Source organism: Hyperolius riggenbachi, chromosome 10 (assembly GCF_040937935.1).
Source record: "Hyperolius riggenbachi isolate aHypRig1 chromosome 10, aHypRig1.pri, whole genome shotgun sequence".
NCBI lineage: Eukaryota > Metazoa > Chordata > Amphibia > Anura > Hyperoliidae > Hyperolius > Hyperolius riggenbachi.
The window spans coordinates 152,239,644-152,266,322 of NC_090655.1; the positions used below are offsets into that span (position 1 = coordinate 152,239,644).

A 26,679-nucleotide genomic window follows, 5' to 3' on the forward strand; every position below is an offset into this window, starting at 1 on the left:
CAGGAACCTTATCTGTGCAGCATGCCATCTCCTGCATGCCCATATATTATTTGTACATGCTTCTGTGTCTCCAGATCTCCAAATGATTTCATCTGTGCCTCATGGGTGTGACCATATAGCAGGGGGAATGGTCATGGGTGGGACCAAAATGTACATGAACCTAGCAGGGGTGTAACTGGTGACATGGTGGTGATGCTGTGCAGGCTTACCTGCCTGGCAGTAATGCTGGGCTAGCTGGCCAGGCTAGTGGTCGTGCTGTGCTGGGATGGCTGGCAGTGATGCTGAGAAATCTCTCTTCTCTCCACTGTCCCCATTTAATTGGAAAATAAGGTCAGTCTGATTGGAGCTGGACATCTCGATTTGCAATCTGGCGGATACAAAAGATTAATTTCAGATGGTTCTAGTCTCACTTTTGCTACAGTCTTCCTAATATAAAATGCATTAGACTTCTAACAGGGAAAATAAGTACCTAAGATTAGTATTATGGTAGAGAACAGAGGCGCCAAAAGGATAAAAACAATATTTAAAAGTTTTAAAATTATTGCTTAGGAGGCAGTGGTGGACTCACCTCCCACAAGCAGACACAACAACTGTGTATTCACAAAAGGGACATTTATTGGTATACTCCAAATAAGGTTGCAACGCGTTTCGCAGGTCAAACCCGCTTCATCAGGCAATTACAGGAAGGAGCACACAACTGGGGGTAAGAGGCAACACATTTGTACAAATCCTGAACAGACTGCATATCAATAAACATAAATATTTGTATGATGGAATTCACTGGTGTGATTTAAATTAACGGGAAGAGGTGGCTAATTATTGTATTTTGGGGGTGGAGGGGGGGGCGGGGAGAGGGGGGGGGAAAGAGGACGGAGGGCCGGGGGGGGGAAATGGGGAAAGAATTGGAGATGGGAAATGGGAGGGGGGGGGGAAGAAGAGGGGGGAAGGGGGAAGGGGAAGAAGGGTGGGGGGGCTTTGTTTTAGGGGGAAGAAAGATAGTGGTAATTTTAAGTATTACATCATAGCATTAATATTCATAAACATAATCATAAACATAATCAAACGTTAATCTCAAGCATGTGGCGAGATACTTTCATAACATACAGTAAACAGTATCATAATTCATATATATATTTTTTACCCATACATATGTGTATTGGGAGCGGTTACCAATACACATATGTATACACATATGTATGGGTAAAAAAAATATATATATGAATTATGATACTGTTTACTGTATGTTATGAAAGTATCTCGCCACATGCTTGAGATTAACGTTTGATTATGTTTATGATTATGTTTATGAATATTAATGCTATGATGTAATACTTAAAATTACCACTATCTTTCTTCCCCCTAAAACAAACCCCCCCCCACCCTTCTTCCCCTTCCCCCTTCCCCCCTCTTCTTCCCCCCCCCTCCCATTTCCCATCTCCAATTCTTTCCCCATTTCCCCCCCCCCCGGCCCTCCGTCCTCTTTCCCCCCCCCCCCCCCTCTCCCCGCCCCCCCCCCTCCACCCCCAAAATACAATAATTAGACACCTCTTCCCGTTAATTTAAATCACACCAGTGAATTCCATCATACAAATATTTATGTTTATTGATATGCAGTCTGTTCAGGATTTGTACAAATGTGTTGCCTCTTACCCCCAGTTGTGTGCTCCTTCCTGTAATTGCCTGATGAAGCGGGTTTGACCTGCGAAACGCGTTGCAACCTTATTTGGAGTATACCAATAAATGTCCCTTTTGTGAATACACAGTTGTTGTGTCTGCTTGTGGGAGGTGAGTCCACCACTGCCTCCTAAGCAATAATTTTAAAACTTTTAAATATTGTTTTTATCCTTTTGGCGCCTCTGTTCTCTACCATAATACTGATTGTATCCACCTTTGGTGGAGGGGGATACCCCTTCTTGTTTTTCAAGCCTACAGAGAGCGACTTCTTATTCCTGAGTGGGGACAGGCTAATCTCCTCACCTGCCTACACAGTGGTTGCCTGGAGGTAACCCTGGTTTGTGAGTATACAATTCATACTCTTTCTAATTATCCAATTACCTTGACATACTACACCATATCGGGCTCTCGGTTCTCTCTTCTTCAAGTACCTAAGATGAGCATTTATACTACTAATAGGAGATACATTGTGTATTTCTCTCACTCTTAAGTGTCCAGAAGCAAAACTTAAAATCAAACAGCAGCTATGCTTAATGTCAACCATCTAAATTGTGGTTCTATATACCTTTTGACTAACATGAGATCACTTATCCTCCAAAATAGATACTACAACTTTCAAATTGAAACTAGCTTCTCAGGTAAGGCCCTCTACACCAACCTTAATGAGACTCTGTAACAAAAAAAAAAAGGTTCCCTGGGGGGTACTCTCCTTGGTAGGGGGAAGCCTCAGGGTGCCAATAAAGCTTCCCCCTCCACTGTAGCTGCAGGCAGTCTAGCGCTGGCTCCCCCGAAGTGTCCCGGGAATCCTCCCTCGACAAGGCTGACAAGCGCTGATTTATTTACCTTTCATGGCTCCAGCGGGGGCACTGTTGCAGCAAACCGTATGGAGATAGGCGGAAATACTTTATCTCTGTCAGGTCCGCTCTACTACGCAGGCGCAGGAGACTTGCGCCTGCGCAGTAGAGCGGGCAGACAGCGTCGGGTATTTCCGTCTATTTCTGAGCAGAGAGCAGATACTGCACCTGCGCTGGAGCCGGTAAGGTAAATATTTACATGTCCGTTGTTCAGAGGGGCACAGCGAGACCGCCGTGGGACACAGGAGGACGGGGGAAGCCTCGATCGGATCCGGAGGCTTCCCCCTACCGAGGTGAGTACCCCCCAGGGGAACTTTTTGTAGTTACAGAGTTTCTTTAATAGCACCCTTCCTCCAACACAGCACATTTTAACAAAATGAGACCCAGCTGTTGAACTATCCATAATGCTCATCACTTCAATTTGCTTCCAATGAAACCAGCTATCAACCTATTATTACACCTTCCTTTCCTCCTATAGATCTGAATTTAACCTCTTGACTGACTCGAAGTCAGCCTTCAAAAAGTAAACTTATTAAGAACTGTAGAGCAGACCAAGACTTTGAGCCCCGTATGAACTGGCCAGCATGATGCCTGGTTTCATGCCTCTCTCTCGGGCAGCTCAGCTTCTAGAGGACAAGACAAGAAGAGCAAGCAAACACAACAGAACTTTCTCCTACCTATAGTGGTGATCACAGTGATGGCAAAGTAGAAAGCGCCAGGAAAGTTCCACTGCATGCCAGCCTTGTGAGGTTTGATTTTTTTAAACCACCCATTTCAGCTCTTTGAAATTCTTTTTAGACAGGTTATACTTGAAGCTCATTCCTCTTGTCCGCCAGATTTTCTGCAGCTACCACCAGCAGGTAGGTGAAGGTGTAGATGATGAGGGATAAGGTCCTGATGTTTTAGCTCTTCATGGTGCTGGTTTGGAGCTCTCAGGGGCTTGTTGTCTGCCAGATGACATCACATGGGGGTTAGCAGCCAGTGGGAAAAGGAGTGAGGCTTATGTCTCCCTCCCCTCTGCCCGGCTCCATGTGACATCTGTCACTGGGCTGGAGTGGATGGCATTTGTATCTCTGGCCCCCTGCATGCCACACTCTTCACACCAGGTGAAGAAGATGACTTCCGTGAGCTGTGTGCCACCCACTATGATGGCAGCAATGTGGCACCATGGCAACTGCACCAACATTTCCATTTGTGGTGCTTCTGGTGGGGACACCAGAATTTCCTATCATGATTTGTCAGTAATGTGTCCGTGAGTCACATGATAGGAAACGCCGGCTATAGAGACAGGTGCTCCATGGCGGCTGATGACAGAGGTAAAGAGGAAGTTTTGGCACTGGAGGTGAGCGGAGAGCTGAGTGACTGGCAGAGCTGCTGGGGGAAGGGCGCGGGGTAACATCTGGCCACCTGTACAACAAGGGGGGAGAGGATGGAAGCATCTGGCCACCTATACTACAAGGGGAAAGCATCTGGCTACTAGTGTTGCTCGTAATGAGCAAGCTACAATTACATTTAATTATGCCCAGTTGCAAGGTGAACACAGCTCCACTCCACCACTTCTACTGCAGTGCTCGACCTGGTTGGCCAGACCAAAAGATGCAGTACTACATTTAATTATGCGTAATTTTCCGCAATTACGCGTAGCAGAATTATGTATGTGCGCCAAGCTTTCACCTACAGCTGTCAAACGTAATGACGCATTAAATTATGAAAATACGCGTAAGCTGACCGTAGTTGTATGTGGATGCTTATGTTAGTACATTCATTAACTGTTTCCATGCGTAAATTCCCTTTGACAATGCATATTTTTGTAAGCGTATGTCTGGTAAATAAGTCCAAAAACTCAAATGTGCATCATTTCTATCCATAGGCGTAAAAATGTAGTATTCATAAGTGAATTTTTTTATGCGTAAATTCGTAAGCGTAATTGACAAACTTCGCTTTGCAATTTCAATGCGTAATTATGAATTACGATGCATAATTACGTTTGGGCGTAGTTTCTGCTCACCCTTGCTGGCCACCTATATGATAATGAGGGGAGTGGGAAGCATCTGGCCACCTATGCAGCAAGGGTAGGGGGAGGGGGAAGCATCTAGCAACCTATATTACAGGGGGAGAGGCGGGAAGCACCCCTGGCCACCTATAGCACAAGAGGAGCAATTTTACAAGGAAGAGCTCAAAGTAGCTCACCATCTAATCTCTGCCATAGGCAGTCCACTGCGCTCAATCCATAAGGAGAAAAGTCTTTGCCTCCAGTTTATTCTACTCCATAGACATGTGGGAAAACAAGCAAGTGTCTAAAAAGCAAAGAGAACATAGGAGCACTCTCTGGTGCATTAACCTCTTTAATTACTTCATTAAAAATTCAAATTACACTTACAAGATAAAAGCACTTTTAGGCATTTCACATATTTCCACAGGCAGGGACTATTGCTCCATGTGCCGGCGGTGTCTGTCAGGGGGTGGGCGGTGCCTCGGATGTCGCGCCGGTTACGTCATTACGCGTTTCGGCGCCCTGTGCCTTCGTCAGATGATGTAATGGCAGCTGCGGCACTATTAAATACTATCGCCGTTACTAAGCAACGTTTAAAAACAAAAACTATGGTATCCGCATAGGGTCGGGGGAAAAACTTTGTTCGTCTCGATACGGCAATTATCCCCACTACTGCCATCTTGTGTTCATTTATATTATTGCCACAATTCATTTTAACCCTGCGATAACATATATAATATATATATATATATATATATATATATATATATATATATATATATATATATATATATATATATATATATATATAAAATACATAAAAAAATACATTTATGTATAACAAACAAATACATATCAATACAAACCTGAATTTATATGAAATTATATAAAATGAATTAAAAAAACTTGAATAAAATTAGTATTTACAACAATATTTTGAACTCCTAAGGCAATTCTTATTTTGTATATTCTAACTATTAAGGACGGTTGACAGGGAGGGGGGGGGGGGAGAAGGGGGGAGGGAAGTAGGGGGGGGGGGGGTTGGGGTTGGAGGAGGGGAGAGAAGAGGGAGGGGAGGGAGAAAAGGGAAACTCAAATGAGAGAAAACCAACAGGCTACAAAAAATTATTTTTGTTTGTGAGAAGTGGAGAAAGACTGGATAATGTTATCTATAATTATTAATGGATAAAGTTGTCTGAAGCTCATTGTTTTATTGCAGCATAGTGCCTATTTTGCTAATGATACAAAAATGGAGGGGAAGAGTGTCTGCAATGCAGTCCAGGACACAAGAACATCCATTTTCATCTTCTTATTTTTATTTTACTTTTTTTTTTTTTATCAGAAAAATGTTTATTTTGTTTCAGTTTAATCTATTGTTATACTTTCTGTTAATATGCAATACACCATAAAAGCATAGTGAATAAACAAGAGATCTGCATTTCAGATTTTAAAATTGTGACAAAAAAGAAAATAATTAATGGATTAACAACCATCTGATGTGCCTAGATTAACACAGCTTTTGTAGTGCACATTGGCACCAATGACAGTTAGTTGAAGATGGAAGGCCCTAAAAAAAATATTTTGATGAACTAGGAGACAAACTCAAGGCAAGGACCTCCAAAGTGATGTTTTCTGAAATACTTCTACTGCCTCATGCTTCACCAGAAAGGTGCTTAGGGAGTTAAATAAGTGGCTGAGAAGTTGGTGCAGGAAGGAAGGGTTTGGGTTCTTGGAGAACTGGGCAGACTTTTCAGTTGGCTGCATGCTCTACTTCAGGGATGGCCTGCACCTAAGCAGGGAGGGTACTGCTGTGGTGGGGGAGAGAGGTGAGAGCAGAGACTTCCTGGGATACTGGGATTATAGGTGCTAAAGAAAGGAACAGGGAGATCACAAGAAGGTGATTAAACATTCTACTGCTTTAGTATGTGTTACAAAAAAGAAAAGTCTGGTGTTAATAACATAAAATGAATGCTAACCAATGCTTGAAGCCTTTCCAATAGGATTTATGAACTAGAGTTTCTGATGAGAGATAAAGACTATGATATTGTAGGCATAACAGAAACATGGATGGATGGATAAAATTGGTTAGTAAATTTGGAGGATTACAGTAGTTTTAGTGATGATAGATTTTTTTAAAATCATGTAGCTAGCCTAGTGCTAGATACATGACAGCCGCTGCGCAGCGGCATCCCCCCACCCCCTCCGATCGCCTCCGGCAATCAGGCCCGTCAGGAAATCCCATTCTGAATGGGATTTCCATTTGGGCTTCCCCCGTCGCCATGGCGACTGGCGCGATGACGTCACCAACGTCGTGACGTCAGAGGGAGTCCCAATCCACCCCTCAGCGCTGCCTGGCACTGATTGGCCAGGCAGCGCACGGGTCTCAGAGGGGGGGCACTCTCTGATGCGGCGGGTAGCAGTGAATCAGCGCGGAGCGGCGGCGATCATAAGTAACACGCAGCTAGCAAAGTGCTAGCTGCATGTATAAAAAAAAATTTTGCAAATCGGCCCAGCGGGGCCTGAGAAATCTTCCTGCGTGGCTTACCCCATGTCCAGCACGGGGTTACCGCTAAGGAGGTCAACAGATATATTGAGGCTACTAGCTGTAGTAAAAGTGACAGATTTATATCAACACTGCAAGACAATTAAGCTCTGTTCCAACTTCTTCCGGACCACGTGCGGCCAGTTGGAGCGGATTGTCTGCCGTGGTCTGGCTGTAACATGGGCCAGATGAACTCTGTGTTGGGTATTATCACGGACTACACAGAAATGCAGTCCGCTCACTGCATCGGATCCTGCAGATCCAATGCAGCGTAAAATGTGTGAGTGGTTCTTATTTATAAAGTAGGACCTGTTCACTGTGGAGCGGACAAAAAAATGTGGGAACAGCACCTTACTTAACTCAAACGGTACATTTGCTTAGTTGCTTGCTGAAGCATAAGTCCTGGTTTGCTGTGAACTTATAAATCACATAGATCTCATGTGAAAGGTATTAGTCAGGAGACGGTTACAAAATAAATTCCCATGTATTGGATGTATCAGGGAACATAGGGGAGACAGTGATCAAAAAGTGGAGAAAATATGGGAAACCGTGATGTTGCCAAAAAATAGACATGCATACAAAACTGATGAAAAGATGTAAACTGTTCAGGCAGCCTAGCAAGAGACTTACAGCAACACTGAAAGAGCTGCAACAATTTATGGCAAACTCTGGTAATGTACTACATGTAGAAAAAAAAAACACAAAAAAACCTCAACAAAGTCAAGTCACCAAATACTATGAAGGGAAATGGGTTATGGTCTAATAAAGCCAAGGTTGAACTTTTTGCCCACAGTTCCAAAATGTACATTTGGCGGCAAAAGACTTCAAATCACCAAAAGATCGCTATACCAGTCGTGAAGCATGATGGTGACAGTATCATGCTTTGGGGTTGCTTTCCTTCAGCTGTAACTGGTGTTTTAAAAAAGGTGGAGGGAATTATCAACAGTTAATGGTTACGTTTGGCCCCAAACCTTCATGTGTTTACTATACAAAGCTGAACATGAAGAGGAATTTCACCTTTCAACATGGCAATGACTTCAAGCATGCATCCAAATGAAAAGAATGGCTTTACCAAAAGAAAATTAAAGTTTTAGAATGGCCCAGCCATAGACCAGACTTGAATCCAACAGAAAATATTGCCAAATCAAGAGGTGCCATGCTGATAGGCTCCTACCCAAGAAGACTGAATGCTTTAATTAGTGATAATGGTAATTAGCTAATTACGATTAAACAATATTCTACGCACATTTTTTTAAATTATGCCCATACGGAATTACAATTTGTAAATTTGTAATTTTACATAATTTTGTGCCAAATTTAGCAGTTAATAGCAAAGCCCCCATACTTGTTACTGCCACCAAAATTGCTACATATGTTAAAAAGAATAGTGGGTACAAGTAAAAAAATAAATTTTCAAAAAGACCTTGTAGTTTTTGAGAAAATTAATTTTAAAAATGCAAAGGAAAAAGGTTTTTTAAAGTCAGAAAGCTTAAAAAAAACTACAGGTCTTTTTTGAATTTTTTTTTACTTTTACCCACTATTCTGTAACATATGTAGCACTTTTGGTGACAATAGCATGAATGCCCCATACTTACTGCTAAAGTCGGCACAAAATTATGCAAAAATAAAACGAAAATGCAAAATTATGGTTTCTGATTACAATTACAGATGAAATTAATTATGATTATTTTTCAAAATTTTGCATTACGATTTTGCATCGTTATTGCGAATTTTGATGCAATATTACGACTCTGTGCTTACTAGCTGTAATTAAATCAAATTGAGTTTTAATACATTTTTAGTTTTAAAGGGAAGGTTCAGGGAGGGTGGGTAAAAAATAAAAATCAATTTCCACTTACCTGGGGCTTCCTCCAGCCCGTGGCAGGCAGGAGGTGCCCTCGCCGCTGCTCCGCAGGCTCCCGGTGGTCTCCGGTGGCCGACCTGACCTGGCCAGGCCGGCTGCCAGGTCGGGCTCTTCTGCGCTCCAAGGCCCGGAACTTCTGCGTCCCCCGCCGGCGCGCTGACGTCATCGGACGTCCGCCGGGCTGTGCTGCGCAGGCGCAGAACTACTGCGCCTGCGCAGTACAGCCCGGAGGACGTCCGATGACGTCAGCGCGCCGGCGTGGGACGCAGAAGTTCCGGGCCTTGGAGCGCAGAGGAGCCCGACCTGGCAGCCGGCCTGGCCAGGTCGGGTCAGCCACCGGAGACCACCGGGAGCCTGCGGAGCGGCGGCGAGGGCACCTCCTGCCTGCCACGGGCTGGAGGAAGCCCCAGGTAAGTGGAAATTGATTTTTATTTTTTACCCACCCTCCCTGAACCTTCCCTTTAAGGATGTGCATACTTATGCAACAAGTTGATTGTGTGTGTTTTGACAGATTTCTATCAGATGTGTTTTAACAGATTTGTATATTTTTCAGTTAATTTGTATAGGTTGTAGGTCACATTACCCAGTTAAGCCCAAGTGGATGAATACATTCGTCCAGCAGGAGCTGCTTAGCGACAATCTGTGCGAATATATTCATCCAGCAGTGTTGCAGCGAGTGCGCACTTGTAGCCATCAGGTATGCTCTTGTACCTGCAGTGGCCTATTTTACTAAAAATGACCTGGTCAGGTCACTAGGGGGGGTTAAAGATTGCGGTCCTCAAGAGGTTAAAATGCGCATATCTCAAAATCCATCAGTGGCCACACGTGTAGAGCTCCAGCATCTCTGCTTGAGCCTCACAAGCTCTGCCCTGCCAGTTTCATCACTAATGACTAATCGGGTGCTTGATGGTTTATTTTTTAAAAATTTTATTTTTGAAACGGACATTGGCAAATTTTGTGTAAGAGGAATACTACCCACTCTCTTGCAGCAATTTAGGCTACAGACTATCTGGTTGCCAAAGATTTGTTGAGGAGTGCACATACCACCAACCCAGTTTTTTTATGCTTTTAATATCCACTAGATTTATGTGTGGATTTTAAGAAGATGCAACAAAGAGCATGTCAAGGTGAAAGTGTTTTGTCTTGTACGCCGGAGGATATGGTACGTTCTTCTTCTCTGAAGGCAGCTCTTCCTTCTCCCTTTGGTCTGTCTCTCTTTTCCCTTTCTTTATCTATTTCTATGTAATAATTACATTTGATTGGCAAATTCTGATTGGCAAACAAGATGAGACTTTATGCCCAACACCAAGAGCGTGGTGATGAAGCCTATCAATATGCTTGGGCCTTCATAAACTGTGGCTAGACTGTGAGCTAATCGGAAAAAAAAAAAATCAAGTGCTTCCTGGTAACTTCCAGGAGAGTGGAAAAAAAACACATTATACATTAAATAACGCCTCATTAACCCTCAACCTTCCTGTGACAAAAAAAAGTAAAAAAAAAGTGACAGTGATGGATGCAAAACTGAAAAAATGCAACTTTATTTCCAAATAACATATTGGCGCCCTACATTGTCCTAGGGAAATATTTTAAACGTTGCAATAACTAAGACAAATGGGCAAATAAAACGTGTGGGTTTTATGCACAGTAGATCAATTTATTTTAAAACTACAAATGGCCGAAATCTGTGAAATACTGAATTTTTTCCCATTTTTTTTTCTTATTATTCCCATTAAAAGGCTTTTAGAATAAAATACTGTAACTCGAAGCAAAATGCACCTCCCAAAGAAATCCTAATTGGTGGCTGACAGGTGAAAATTGCTTCTGTCCTAGAGGTGAAAACACCTGTGGGTTGAAGTGGTTAAAGGTGGTAAAAGTATTGAAATTATTTATAGTGGTCTCATTTTTTTGCAGCACAAAAATCTGGCATTTTAACTGGGGTATGTATGCGTTTAATATAAGTTTCAGCGCTCAAGAGTATAAAAATAAACCTTTTAAATCACCGTCCTTAGAAAAGTTGTCACAATCACAGAGTCTCTTGTGTTTCTTCTTGTCCTCCAAATTTCTTCTACATAGATCCCTCATAAAACATGAAAGAGAGGAGAAAACGTGTAAAGTGCATCAATTTTCAAAATTCCTTCATCACCAACTCTGTGATTATGACCCGTGTCACACTCTTCACACCGTCAATAAATGAATGCGCTCTTCAGAAAATACAGGCTAGCCAAGCAACAGACCAGCAATCGCACTTTGGTGGTTAAATGCATTCCCCTTACCCTTCACTATTGTTCTCCTCAGTTCCTCTTTCCCTCAGAATAAGCATGGAAACAGAGGCAACATAGCGTAATACTGCAAATGTCAACACTACACCTCATCACCACACCTCTCAAGTGCACATGTGTAGGGCAAACTCCTCCATGTATTCCCCTCTACCACATGCAAACAGACCAGCAGAAAGCCCTGAGGGGGATGTTCACCCCCTCTCTGAGGGTATCCTTCTCCAGGTTACATAAGCTCTATGTTGACTCCATATCAGATCCTCATAGCGAAACAAATCGATTTATTGTAAAAACATAATTAAAATTGCACTCACAATATTTCCATTAACTGCCTAATGACTGCTCCATGCCGATTGGCATGAATGGCTGGGAATGGAGAAAGCAGGGGATTGCGCAAGCCTATGTGGAGCGGAACTCCGTCATCAGTCTCCTGGCGGCGATCACTGCTAGGGACTGTTAGAAGGCAAAACTGCCATCTAATAATCATGTACAACGCTGTGATCCAAGGCAGTGCTGTACTGGGGACATCCGTGTGACACGGCTGTCCTCCTGGGAGGCAAAAATGTGATCCGATGTCATAGGCTGAAAAAAACAAACATTCTGGCAGAGTTCTTAGCCTACCAGCAGAGAGCTCGGTTGGTGGGCAGAAAAGGAGGGGAATCACTTGTGTGCTGAGTTGCGCGGCCCTGCAGCAAGTCTTTAAAGCTGCAGTGGCCTATTTTAGTAAAAATGGCCTGGTCACTAGGGGAGTTTAAGACTGCAGTCCTCAAGAGGATAAAGTGTGCATATCTTAAAATCCATCAGTGGCCACACGTGTAGAGCTCCAGCATCTCTGCTTGAGCCTCACAAGCTCTGCCCTACCAGTTTCATCACGAATGAGTAATCGGGTGCTTGATGGTTTATTTTTAAAAATATATATTTTTGAAACTGACATTGGCAAATTTGGTGTAAGAGGCGTACTACCCACTCTCTTGTAGCAATTCAGGCTACAGACTATCTGGTTCCCAAAGATTTGTTGAGGAGTGCACATACCACCAACCTAGTTTTTTCATGCTTTTAATATCCACTACATTTATGTGTGGATTTTAAGAAGATGCCACAAAGAGTATGTCAAAGGTGAAAGTGGTTTGTCTTGTATGCCGGAGGATATGGTACGTTCTCCTTCTCTGAAGGCAGCTCTTCCTTCTCCCTTTGGTCGGTTTCTCTTTTCCCTTTCTTTATTTATTTCTATGTAATAATGACATTTGATTGGGAAATTCTGATTGGCAAACATGATGAGACTTTATGCCCAACACCAAGAGCGTGGTGATGAAGCCTATCAATATGCTTGGGCCTTCATAAACTGTGGCTAGACTGTTAGCTATTCAGGGGAAAAAAAGAGGTGAAAGTGTTCAGCAATTTCAGAATATAAAATTCTCTGGTGATGTTTACACATTTATTACAATTCTTCATCGTAGAGTACTGAAAACATGAGAATTAATACCTGTTGGTTTGATAATATGGGTTTTATTAGTAAAAAATTGTACACAACACAGAAATGTATACAACACATTTGGAATGCTCCCTAAGTATAGTTTTCAATTATATTCAGCTAATTATAAATGTATTGTACATTTTGACAAATTACATAGACCTGACACTAAACCAAACTTTTACACTTTTAAGAAAGGCTACATAGGTTTGGCCTAGCCCATAGTGGCTGCAAGGTAAGTGGAATGCTAACTTTACATATCCTATCTTATTTACATATATGGATATTTTTTCAAAGGTGTAAATGGAAATGAATCATGTCATGAAATGCTTTTTACACATGGTATATGCAAGGCGACTGAGCGAAGGATAAAATACAGCAATAAAAGATAAGCATGGATTCTGGTGGGGATATGGTAACACTGCAATCAATGCTTTACTTCTAAAATACCATAGTTATGCAATAAGCTGATGGTACAGTGTCTTTTCTTTAACCTGACCTGAGGTAAAAAACTACCTAAGGAAGAGGATCCACATACCTTTGACATTCCTCACCTAATTCCCCCTGGTTCCCATAATCACTCCTTGAACAATTTGACTTTTGGCTAATGCCAAATTTTCCATCAGGAAGAGGCAGGCTCGCTGTGATGTTCCCTCCTGTCACCCTAGTATTCCCTCCTCTAACTCACCAAAATCACTCCCCTTAAGGGAGTATTTTTGAAAGGAATTTACTACAAGCCAGTTGGAACATTAGACTTTAGCTAAATATCAGATTTTTCAAGGAGTGATTACAGCAACTAGAGAAAGCAAGGAGAGGAACAGGCAATGCACATAGGTGATGATCCAGCATCTCTATGGATCCTCAGCAGCGTCAGTCATTACTGCAGGTTTCTATGAAGAACTGGCTCATCACTGCTGAACCTTCGCCTCCCTCTGCCCCCCCCTCCCCCCCAGGGATGACAGATGATTGCCAAGTGTGACTGGTGGTGCGGTAGTATGGCAGCCTCGGCTTTTGACTCTCGGACATTATCCCCCCCATCCTTTCAGAACCTGTATGAGCCAAAACCAATTTTGGGTAAAACCCCCGTTTGTACTTGGTGAATTAAATGATTCTGATTCTATGCTTGCTTTGGGTGGCTTTGTCTCAGATCAGGTATACTGTAAAGGTAATTTTTACTCAAAAAATGATTTAGGCCCGGTTCACATTAGCGTTCAGCAGAACGGAAATGGAACATATACTGTACAAATGGTCCAGTATTCGATATGGATCCAATGTTAACCAATGGATCCATTCACATCCATCCGCTTGTACGGATCCGTTGTCCGTTCCACTCAACGGACAAAAAAATCCTGCAGGACCTATTTTTCCGGACCGTTGTGCCCCGTGGAATGGAAATGGAAGGTTTTGCAGCTGTATAGGAACAAATAGAAAACTGACAGTTCACAACACACTGGCTGTAAAAACTGACAGTTTTTACCTGGTCCTGATGGCCAGCTCCGCAAAAAAACGCTAATGTGAACCGGGCCTTATCTGAAAAATGGAGTATATGAGATTTAAGAATCTGCTAGGTGAATTAAAGCTAACCTGAAATAAAAATAAATTGATGAAATAAAGAATTGTATCCTGATCCTAAAAAAGACTTTTCTGAAATACCATGGTTTTATTTTGTATTTAAAGGTTAAAATCACCCTTTAAACTTTTGATTGTCTTGGAAACATAAGGTTAGTTTTTTAAGGTTATTCAGCTTCCATATTGACAAATCTTGAACTAATAAACGTTTACTCTGTACTCAGATGTGTTCTTCTCAGCCACACAATCTTTAATTACTTAATAGTGAGGGTACAGTCTGACTGCAGAGAAACTGTAATTCATAGCTGTAGATTTTTAACCTTTAGGCCTCTTTCACAGTGGGACGTTGCGTTTGATGCGACGTTAAAGTCGCACAACGTGCCCCTAACGCAGCGCATGTAGGTTATGAAATTGGACGTTATTTTGCACTGCGTTATGTGTCTCTTGGTGCGCCGTTTTCGTTGCATATTGATGGAACGAAAACGGCGCATGCGTTACATAAAAAAAAACACATCACTGAGCATGTGCAACACACATAACGCAGCAAATGTATTGCTAAACGCACAGCATGCAGCACTTTCTAAATATTGCTACACGATACGCACAACACAAACAACACAACGTGTGCACTGTGAATGTCGCACAGACTTTGTATTGCTGTGCGTTAGTCTGTGTTATACATTTTTATAACGTGCTACTTTAACATCCCACTGTGAAAGAGGCTTTGCAGTGAGGTAAAAGGAATACAGCCTCGTTCCAAGTAAGACTGAGATTGTATGCATGCATGTTTATCTCATAATAGGGTATTTTCACCAACCTGCAGTAAAATTGCTTATTTGCAGGACTTGTATTAGCAATGCATTGTGTGCATAATTTGAGTTGCGCTACGTGCACATCGCACATTACTTTACTTGCACAAACACTGGTAAAATTGCTGTGTTCTGCCTATGCCACATAAATGTCACATCGTACATTTAGTGGATAGTAGTAGTAGTAGTTAAGTGCTCTGACATAGGACACCTGGGTTCAAATCTCTACTTTTCCTATTTTTAATGTGGATCTGAGATAAACTTTTACACATTGCATAGTTGGATTCCTTTCATATAGTTTATAGGGCATTCCTCAAGCCAAATACTTTTTTGTTTTGTTTTAATACTCTAATTCCCTATAAACTAAACAAGTCTCGCCCACAGCTCCTTTTGTGCCTTGGCACTCTTAGAGCCATGTAGCAAGGGCTTATGGGAGCTCAGTCTGGGCAGGAGGAGGAGGAGGTTACTAGCCAGAGATTTCAGAGGCAAAGGGGAGGAGGGAAGAGGAGGGGAAGTGAATTTATCACAGGCTGACCTGAGGGTTGGAGATGCTATCAGCTTGCCTGTGTAATGTGACAAGCAAAACATGGTTGCTCTCATTGTATCACAGGAATAAATAATTATTAACTGTTGAAGCTGTTTTTTAAATAAGATATATAGACAAGTTACTTGTTATAGTAGTTTTTCATCTCGGATTAGCTTTTGAAGAGAAAAATGCTAATACTGGAATTATTATTAGTATTAAATCACCATGAGTCCCAAACAAAAATAAGATCACTTTTAGTTGGAGATGGGTTCACAAATGGGCCAAAATGTAATAGAATGTGAATAGCCGACCAGCAGGCACTCAAAAACAATAAACTGGTAAATAGGATAACACAACTGCCAGCAGTACTAGCCTCAGTAGCATACAACATGCTCTATAATGGGCAAACAGTCCATGGAACAAACAGAGGTGAAGGAAGTCTGGCACTGTTGTATTTATTTTCAGTAAAGTGCATGAGCATAGAGTAACATCAATTGCAAAGACAAAATCTGTGAAATAAAAGCATAAGGGATGTACTTATTGCATCTGGAGGCGGTCACTAGGTGCTCATGGAGGTGGGTGCCAGGAAGGTGCATGGACTAACGACCGTGATTAGCCAACAAGCTCTCTGGCCTCAGAAGAAGCCAGGCACCACCTTGTGAAATGGTCCTTAGGCTGTGACCACCCCCAGATGTGATAAATACAGCTCTTATGCTTCTATTGCACAGCTTGTGTCTTTGTATTTGATGTTACTCTATGCACATGCACCTCACTGGAATTAAATATAACAGTGCCAGACATCATTCACCTCTCTGTTTGTTTCAAAATGTAACTGAGATGTGAGCGTGTAAAAACTGTCTTCTGTTCATGTTCTGATACTCATTTACATATTAGTTGCTTAGTTGTGTTACTTCTCCTTTCTACCTAGATCTTAACCACAAGAGTTTCAAATACAGCAGTAGCTAATAAGCAGTTTCTGTTTTTCTATCTACAGCTGGGATCATGATAATTCACACTTGAGGTTCATTTAAAAGGAAATTTTGATGTTAATTTAGATCTGCATACATTGGAGTGCTCTACTGTTCACAGCAGTCTCTGATGCATTGGTGACATTTTCATGCACTTTGTGTCCCTCTTCCGCAAAGGCCAATAACATCACTTTTTTATTGAGTTATCAATGAGTTATATTTTCTACGTTATACATAATGCCAGTTCTGGTTGGCATGTTGTTTCATCATTGTATTTCTTGAGAGAAACAATAAGCTTTAGAAAGTTAAAATCTCCACAGAGACTAGTAAAAATATCCATAATTCAACTAATTTCTTTGACTGCAAACCATAATTACCACTGTAATTCATGGGTAACACAGGATGGAAGTCTGGCACTGGTGAGATAACAAAAGGACTAAATAACATTTCTACCTGCAGAGTTAGGAGGAACTCTACTCAGTCTATTCATCTTTTACATTTTGAAACAATCATTAACCCTTTAGAATATCTATAGCATTAAACACGGTCCAGCTGAAATAATATAAAATATAAAAGTTCCTTTTGTTTAGGAAAAAAATATATATATCTGAAGTATTCATTCAAATTTGCTGACTTCTCATAGTTATGAACAGCTATAAGAAAAGCTTTTGATTTCTTTGCTGCACCTTCATATTTATCTGGGCAATAATTAGCCTATTCACAAAGTACCAAAGACTGCCCTGTGTAATGCAATTAGCAGTGAAGGAGCTGATCACATTACTCTCAGCATGTCTGGGGTCTTTGCATCATGTGAAGAAGAGTAACCAATGGCATGGCAAGGAAGTCTCAGGAATCTTGTCCATATAAGAATATATAAGAGCTGCCAGAAAGTTTGTGATCAGCTCATAAATACTGCTACCATCTCATTGAGCTGTGACTGTGGAAACATCAATAGAAGACTGAATACAAACTTTTGCATCACCAGCTTAAAGCTAGTGAAGACATTTGCTGGATTTTGGGCAAAAAAGGCACTGGCAAATTACCTTTGAGCACGATCGCGGCTAGCAGGCTGCTTGTAAACGTAAGGAGAAAGAAATCTCTTTGTTTTTCAAGCGTACAGCGCTGCCGGGGCTGCAGCGCTGTAGAGATCGGCGATCCCCGGCCTCTGATTGGCCGGGGAGCGCCCTCCTCTCATAGGCTGATGCCTATGAGAGGCGGAACAGGACGGATCACCGTCCTGTTCCAATTCTTGTGACGGAGGGGAGGAGGGAAGGGGAGGGGGATGGGGAGAGAAAGAGCCTCACTGAGGCAATTGAAAAAAATAAATAAACAAAGCCTGCAGCGATCGGACCCCTTCGGCGGCATGTCCCCTTAGGGACAAAAAAAGGAGGTGAGTCCGATCGCTGGGCTGTGCAGAAGGCTGAAAAGCCTGCACAGCCCAGCAATGCAAAAATGAGCCTGGTCTTTAGGGGGGGTTACCACTGTGGTCGTCAAGTGGTTAAACATCTGCTGTCATCCACCCAGTAAATAGCTTTACAGGTCCAGGAGCTTTTGGTGGTTAATTACTCTGCAGCAATGTAGGGGTTTTCTGCACAGTCTCATGACAACAGTTTGAAGCTTACTGTCTGGTTTGAAAATTCACAGCTGATGAAGCTGTTCATAGCTGTTGAAAAGTAAAATGAAAAGATCATTTTAAAGCTTTGGCAAATTGCTTTGGTAACCCATATCTATAATACAGCAATTTCACAGCAAAAGTGAATTTTTCCTTTAAAATAAAAACTTGAGAGGCTGAGCAAGGATGATACTATTCATTGCTTAGTGCAATGAACGGAGAAAGCAAGTTTTTGGACAGCTTTTTCAACCCATTGAATTATCCAGTAAATGGTGCTTACGCCAAAGTATTTGTATTAACCAATGATAAAACTGCATAATACACTATTATCTCTTTTTATATTCCCAATACCAAAGTGAGCAATGCAATAACTATTGCTCTGTTTAATAGCTTCGAAAAATATATATATTTTCACTCCTTTTTATTCCTTCCTCCTATCAGCAGTGTCAGACCCACCTGAAGAACTGAATTAAGTTTGTGCTGTATGACTGCCCCACCCCCAAACGAAACCCTACATTTATAGATGCAGACAGTAAAACCCATATTCATTGAATTTCTAATGGATTTTTGAAGGTGCTTAACCAGTTTTATGTGTTACACTTTCAATTGTTCTTGAAGTGGAATTTGACAATTTTCACATATTTGTACATAAGGATTAGTAAAAGCTTATCTCTTTATATTTCTAAGAGAAAATCAATGAAAACTCAATGCTGGGCCCATGAGAATTGCTTCAGTTATTTATTTCATTTAGCAGTATTACAGGACTCACTTTAGGAACTTGTGATTCCAGGTTGTATGCTTTCACTAAGTGTCCAACCAATTATTATAGAGACCACATTTATAATAGAGAACACATACCCATAGGTAGATAACATCTCAATGGAGGGAAAGAACATATACAACATATTACAGAAAATACATTAAGTGAGATTCAGCACTCACATTACTTGGTTCCTGGTTACTAACTTTCAGAAGACCTCACATCTATGTAGAATATGTGTAGGTCACTGCTCTCAGCAGGTATTTATATTTAATAAGACTTAGCATCAGCATGTAGTAGTGTCGTTTGGAAAAAGATTAAGAAAATTTTGAGCAGTGAATGCCATATTTATTATTAGCGTCTATTTGAAAAGGGCACCTGGAAAAAAGGGCGTCTGGTGTAGCCCATATATGCCAAATTCAGCTACAAAAAGGGCACCTGGTGTAGCCCATACACCGACTTTGGCTACAAAGGGCGCCTGGTGTAGCCCATATATGCCAAATTCAGCTACACAGGGCGCCTGGTGTAGCCCATATATGTCAAATTCGGCTACAAAGGGCACCTGTTGTAGCCCATATATGTCAAATTTGGTTTCAAAGGGCGCCCGGTTTAGTCCATATGCCAAATTCAGCTGCAAAAGGTGCCTGTTGTAGCCCAAATATGCCAAATTCAGCTACAAAGGGCTCCTGGTGTAGCCGAAAAAGCTAGTTTTAGTTTATAAAAAGGATGCTGTTATAGACAAAGTTTGTTGGGCTATAAAAGGGCTCTAGATATAGCAGAGAAAAGTGATTGCTATGACTTATCCCTACTCTCAAACAGAACCCTCCCTTGATGGTGCCTAACCCTAACCCCTCCCTGGTGGTGCCTAACCCTAAGACAGCCCCTGGTGATTAATATGACCTAACTTCTCCCTACTCTCACACAGAACCCTCCCCTAACCCTAACCCCCCTGGTGGTGCCTAACCCTAAGACCCCCAGGTGGTGCCTAACCCTAAGACTCCCCTGGTGGTGCCTAACCCTAAGACGCCCCAGGTGGTGCCTAACCCTAAGACCCCCCTGGTGGTGCCTAACCCTAAGACTCCCCTGGTGGTGCTTTACCATAAGACTCTCCAGGTGGTGCCTTACCCTACACCCCCCAGATGGTGCCTAACCCTAAGACCCCCTGGTGGTGCCTAACCCCAAGATCCCCAGGTGGTGCCTAACCCTAAGACTCCCCTGGAAGTGTCTAACCCCAAGACTCCCCTGGTGGTGCCTAACCCTAAGACCCCCCTGGTGGTGCCTAACCCTAAGACCCCCAGGTGGTGCCTAACCCTAAGACCCCCCTGGTGGTGCCTAACCCCAAGACCCCCCTGGTGGTGCCTAACCCTAAGACTCCCCTGGTGGTGCCTAACCATAAGACCCTCCAGGTGGTGCCTTACCCTACACCCCCCAGGTGGTGCATAACCTTAAGACCCCCCAGGTGGTGCCTAACCCTAAGACCCCCCTGGTGGTGCCTAACCCCAAGACCCCCCAGGTGGTGCCTAACCCTAAGACTCCCCTGGAAGTGCCTAACCCCAAGACCCCCTTGGTGGTGCCTAACCCTAAGACCCCCTGGTGGTGCCTAACCCTAAGACCCCCCTGGTGGTGCCTAACCCCAAGACCCCCCAGGTGGTGCCTAACCCTAAGACTCCCCTGGTAGTGCCTAAGACTCCCCCGGTGGTGCCTAACCCCAAGACCCCCCTGGTGGTGCCTAACCCTATGTTCCCCCTGGTGGTGCCTAACCCTAAGACCCCCCTGGTGGTGCCTAACCCTAAGACCCCCCTGGTGGTGCCTAACCCTAAGACCCCCCTGGTGATGCCTAACCCTAAGACCCCCCTGGTGGTGCCTAACCCTAAGACCCCCCTGGTGGTGCCTAACCCTAAGACTCCCCTGGTGGTGCCTAACCCTATGTTCCCCTGGTGGTGCCTAACCCTATGTTCCCCTGGTGGTGCCTAACCCTATGTTCCCCCTGGTGGTGCCTAACCCTAAGACCCCCCAGGTGGTGCCTAACCCTAAACTCCCCTACTGGTGCCTAACCCTCAGAACTCCCCCTGCTTGTGATGCCTAATCCTAACCCCCCCCCCCACTGTACCCCCGAATCAAAAAACTCGGCTATAAGAGGGTGGCCTTTTGTAGCAGAATCAAAAACCTTGTAGCCGAAAACCTTGTAGACGAATACAAAATATGGGCTACAAAGGGGCACCCTTTTGTAGCAGAATCAAAAACCTTGTAGCCTAAAACCTTGTAGACAAATAAAAAATATGGGCTACAAAGGGGTACCCTACTGTAGCCGAAAAAATATGGGCAAAGGGCCACCCTACTGTAGCTGAAAACCTTGTAGCCGAAAAAATATGGGCTACAAAGGGGTGCCCTACTGTAGCTGAAAACCTTGTAGCCAAAAATATGGGCTACAAAGGGGCGCCCTACTGTAGCTGAAAACCTTGTAGCCGAAAAAATATGGGCTACAAAGGGGTGCCCTACTGCAGCCAAAAGTAGCCATATAAAATATGGGCTACCAAGGGGCACCCGCTTGTAGCCCATATCAAAACTCGGGGGCCCTTTTTCACTACCTTGTAGCCGATATTTGCAGAAATAACATTGATGTCTATGAAGGAGCCCTTTTCATACAGGCAGCTCAGGTGACCTTTTGAACGGATACCCATTATTATTATTTAGTGTTTATATTGCTCCAACATCTTCCCCAGCGTTTTACAGAGTATATTGTATTTTTATGTGGAATAACAAATTTCATTATTGGTTTAGCTTTCAGAAGTCACTCCCTTTCAGATCGTCTGAAACTGCACTGAATATTAAGAAATGTATATATAAAAATATAGTGATGGTTCATGTAACATGTAATGTGATAATATAGTACAGGCATGACCCATCACAAATAAAAGGCTATACATTTGTAAAACAATGTGGGAAAAACAGCCCAGGTATACAGCTCACTCACCCTTTGGTGTCTTGGAATTTGTTATTCACTTGCACTCTGTCAGCACCTATTCAGTAGGAGACCTTAGGCAAGTCTCCCTTACACTGCTACTGTCTATAGAGCACATCCTAATGGCTGCAGCTCTGGCGTTTTGAGTTCGCCAGGAGAAAAAAGCGCAATATAAATGTATTTATCTCGTCTTGTCTTGTCTAAAGTCGGTCATTGGGTTACAAGGGTTTAAATTTAGAAAAAGGGGTGAGCTGCAAACAGCCAATCAGATTGGTTTGATTGATAAACTGCTTCCATTCTCACATTATTGATGCATAAGATTCCACAGCTCAGTCACTCTGTTATACATCTAATTCCTCATGTTACATCTGTCATAGTAATAACCAGTTCTGTATTTTGTATCAGTGACCATATTCGATGTATATTATTGTCTGTATTATTATGTACCCCCTGTTGTTTTCCTACTTTGTACAGCACCACAGAATATGTTGGCGCTTTATAAAGCAATAATAATAATAATAATAATACTGTATACTAAAGTAATAAATAAGTTCTCAAGATTGTGGCATAGAAGGTATCACAAAACCTAGGCCAAAAAGAAAGATGTGAGATAAGAGCTTAAAAAAAACAAACCAACCTCATGTCCTAACCCTTAGGGCCTTATTCAATTATATTTTTCTTTTGAGTTTTCTCCTAGGAGATAATTTTCCATCTTCTATTTTAAAGAACTTTTCAGCATTTTGCAATTGAAAAAGTACCAAACAGTAGATAAAAAAAGTAATGTTAAATTTATTTTCCGTATTTTCTTGCTTGCTGGTGGTTTAAAAGTCATTTTTGACAAGGTGTTAACATATCACCTAGGAGAAAACTAAAGAGAAAAAGTGAACTGCATATGGGCCTTATTGTCAAATAGAGTATTCATTTTCCGCTCAAATGTCTGTTTTTCCTGTGGATTTTAGGTATAGCCTTTCAAAACAATAAAAATCAGAGTTCCAGTCAAATCATTTAATTGAGTAAAAAGATGACAGGCAATAAAACAATAATTATCTTCTCTGTGACCTGCCATAGTGTACCTATGTTCATTCTTTTAATTCTAGATTCATAAGGACAATCAGTTATTACAGAGATATGAGCTAACCTGGAAGAACAAGCTAAGGACTCAAACCCACAAAAGAAGGAATTTAGCTTAAATTATTCTTGTTAATGTATTTTCTCCCACTAAGTGTAATTTAGTGTGTGGCTGCTCCTTTGGTATTTAAAAAGAACCCAAGGTTAAAGACATATGGAGGCTGTCATAATTATTTCCTTTTTAACAATGCAGCTGGTCAGCAGATACACACCTGGTCACTCCTCCAACAACCTCCTCCTAACCAACCCACGCATCTCACACTCCCATGCACGACTACAGGACTTCACTAGAGCTGTCCCCCATCCTGTGAAACTTTCTCCCACTGCCCATCAGTCTTGCCGCCTCCTTCATCACCTTCAACCGAGCCTGCTAAACTCACCTTTTCAAGGAGGCCTACCCCATCTTACCGCTTCCCTAACTCACTCTGCCAAGAACCTCTTGATGCAGCCCTCCTCCTTTCATGTCACCCCCTCCCTCTAGATTATAAGCCTTTGGCAGGGAACTCTCTCCTTACGTATCATGCTTTATTGTGCTCTCTACCAACAATATAATGTAAACTTGTATTATTGAGACAACTATTCCGGTGTATGATCTGGCATTGTCTGTCTTATAGATTATTACCTGTATTGTGTTGTTGGTTATCGCTGTTATCATAGTCTGTAAACTTATTTATTGTACAGTGCTGCGTAATTTGTTGTGCTATATAAATGCAATAAATAATAATGATAATATTAAAAAGTGGGAAAAGGCACCCAAAGGTAAATAAAACTTAGTTAAAAACTACAAAAATAAAAAAGTTGGCTTACCTCTGTAACAACACAGGATTAATGCCAGTGCATATAATAAACACTTTTGCAATAATCTAGTAGCGTTACAAACGTAAGCCACCTCTTTTATTTCATTTTAATTATTTTTAACTACGTTTAAGGCCCTGTTTACAGTGATCAGTTGTAGTGCAGAATAACTCTGCATGTCAACTCACTGCCCATACAATTCTATGAGCCTGTCCACAGTGCTGAGTAATAACTGATCGCGATTTTCTAACTTGCTGCAGGCAGGATTTGTATTAAAGTCAGCAGGACTGCTAAGAAACTGGTGTTTAAAAGGAAATAAATATGCCAGTCTCCATATGTCTCTCACCTCAGGTTCTTTTTAAAGGTGGTGTGTGTATTAGCTGGCTGAGCACTTGACAAAGAGCACAAAACTGAAAACACCATGTTTTACCACAGAGACCTATAATATTGCCAAAATACAAAGGATACCCAGTACCACAGTTCAACATCCATCATTTTTCTGTTTAGGCATCCGGTTGCTGGTAGATTATCCTGAATAGAAAACTCCTGGATTAATATAAATTTATACAGCTTGTGACCTGTACACTCTGCACATTTACATATTGATATTTATGTACACACACACAACGTTAAAGCAATGGAAATTAATTTAATGTGTGTTGCCCATATTAAGTCAATGTCCTCTTCGACATTACAGAACACACACAGAAACTTGCTGCAATTTAATGAGCATAACTCTCATCCCTTTACAACTCTGTGGAAAACTAATAAAAGACTGAACTTCCAGCATTTTTCCTTTCCAGCATTTGCTTCAGTTCAGATACGAGAGCAGCACTAGCACTTGGAACTGGTTCCTTCATTTGCTGATCAATAATCCTGGGCGTCAAAGATCCAGAGACAGTGGGCAGGCTCCACTCAGCCTTACTCTGTCTTGGCATTAGGCGTGGTGGTGGAGGTGGGCAGGGGACATGTGGTGTAAATGAAGTACACTGACTGTTGTTATTTCCATTTTCATTTTCAAGATTTGTTTCTATATCTTGCATGGCAAACTTATCCGAAGAACCTGAAGACTTCTTGAACTTCAACCATTCTGTCCTAATAGTTCGAGGAGGGTGGTCCAGTCTTCTCCTTCTAATGACTCTCCTCAATGGCATGACTTTATTAGATTTTTTGTTGCGCCAGAACATGGCAGTAGAAATAAATATGGTGATGACCACCATTATTCCCATAATACCAGCTAGCACTCCTAAAGCTTTCATAGGGTTATCTTTACTTTGCATCAAAAAGGCAGCCACAGGCCCCTTGTGTAGAAGTGTCTGTAAAAGAGTACAAACATAAATTGTAACAGATTCTACCCCATCTGCATGTGTGCCATTTTAAGCAGCAATTTTAAAGCTATGTTGTACTCATGAGCAGCAAGTTCTAAAGCATTTTAGGTACCAAACTAATATGATATTTGTAAAATTCCAGTCTTTTAAATTTTGTGTGCATAATCAATGACAACAATGTATTGAATTCTGATATTATTATAAACAAAATCATTATGGAAGATGACATTTAAACAAAAGTCATAATGAACAATTATTAAATGAGTAATCAACCTCATCACTGCCTTCTGAAACTGTGAATGTTTATCAAGATAATCCTCTTGAATAAAAATGACCACCTGTCTTTTTTGTAGGGATACATAAGCTTTTTAGGTGTTATAGACATGATGTTTGTCATTCAGTAAAATCGGGCGCTGTTGACAACGCTGTCAATTACTGGTATCTTTTAGCTGGTCTTGTGCAGGGAAAGAGTCTAAAGTAAATCTTCTTAGGTAATTATTATTGCTTACACTAGGACAAGCTGCCTTTGAGGGAATCTACTGATTTGTTCCTTCTGTACAGGAAAACATGCCATGTATTGTCATGAAATAACATTTTGTAAAGCAGATATTTCTGCAGTGAAACTGTGCCTGCACAACGTACTGCCATCTGCTTTCTGTACTTGGGTAGCACAGTTCCTCCTATGTTCAGAAAGAGAAGTAAAATCCATTCTAATCAGATACAAGGCACTTATGACTTTTCTGTATATTTTAAATAAGTAACTACACAATACCACACATCATTGGTAATTTCACTGTATCATAACTCAAAAGCTATGAGAAGGGCCCTTCTCCTTACACAGATTCAAATTTCTAAGCTGAAGATACCCTTCAAGTCTACTGCACACCAAACCATTTTTCTTGCAAACATTTTTTGTACTCTTTTACAGACCATATAGGTTTGTTACAATATATGATTTGGATACACACATTAAAGTCATGAATCATTTGGCGTAGTGTGCACATAAAATGCTTAAAAGGCTTGTCGCAGTGGTCCCCTAACAATCTTTTTGACTCTCCCTCTAGGGTGGACTTTGGATCTTTTCACACTTTTCCAGTACATGATGGTGGAAATCACTAAAGTTAAAGAAATGCTGGAGAGAACTGTGCTCATGCAAATTCCAAATATCATCCATGGCCGCTTTCTGAGACTCAAAACATAGGACTTTACTTTTGATCTCATCTGGAAATGGCAAACATGAGAACATAACGTAAGAATGAAAAAAATGTGAAGAATTACCATAAATTGTTATGAAGGTATGAATAGTATTGTGGTCAGGGACACTATCTAATACCACCACACTAAGACACAAACACAGCAGCTACGATGGTATTTGCAGAGCTACGGTTCTGCTTAAAAAAGTCAGAATATCAAAGACCTCAAGCATAAAGGTCACACTCTGGTTCTTTACATAAAATATACCCTAACTTTAGATTGTGGACTCATCAGTATGTTGGGCATTTAATCATACTGAAGATTTAAATAGAATGATATGATATTTGTTTACCT

General features: G+C 41.7%; 1 protein-coding gene across 2 annotated transcripts in view; it reads right to left on the bottom strand.

Moving 5' to 3' along the window:
* Positions 1–21,034: 21,034 nt before the first annotated feature.
* The window catches only part of CDHR1 (cadherin related family member 1), a 144,734-nt gene continuing 139,089 nt past the window's right edge, over positions 21,035–26,679 (bottom strand). Inside the window, exon 18 of one of the 2 annotated variants that reach the window (XM_068258858.1) lies at positions 21,035–25,119. In XM_068258858.1, the coding sequence (XP_068114959.1) occupies positions 24,568–25,119 (552 nt within the window). In that variant the 3' untranslated portion in view covers positions 21,035–24,567. Of the gene's footprint in view, positions 25,120–25,139; positions 26,353–26,679 lie in introns of those variants that run through there. The other variant, XM_068258859.1, reaches the window with a different exon arrangement.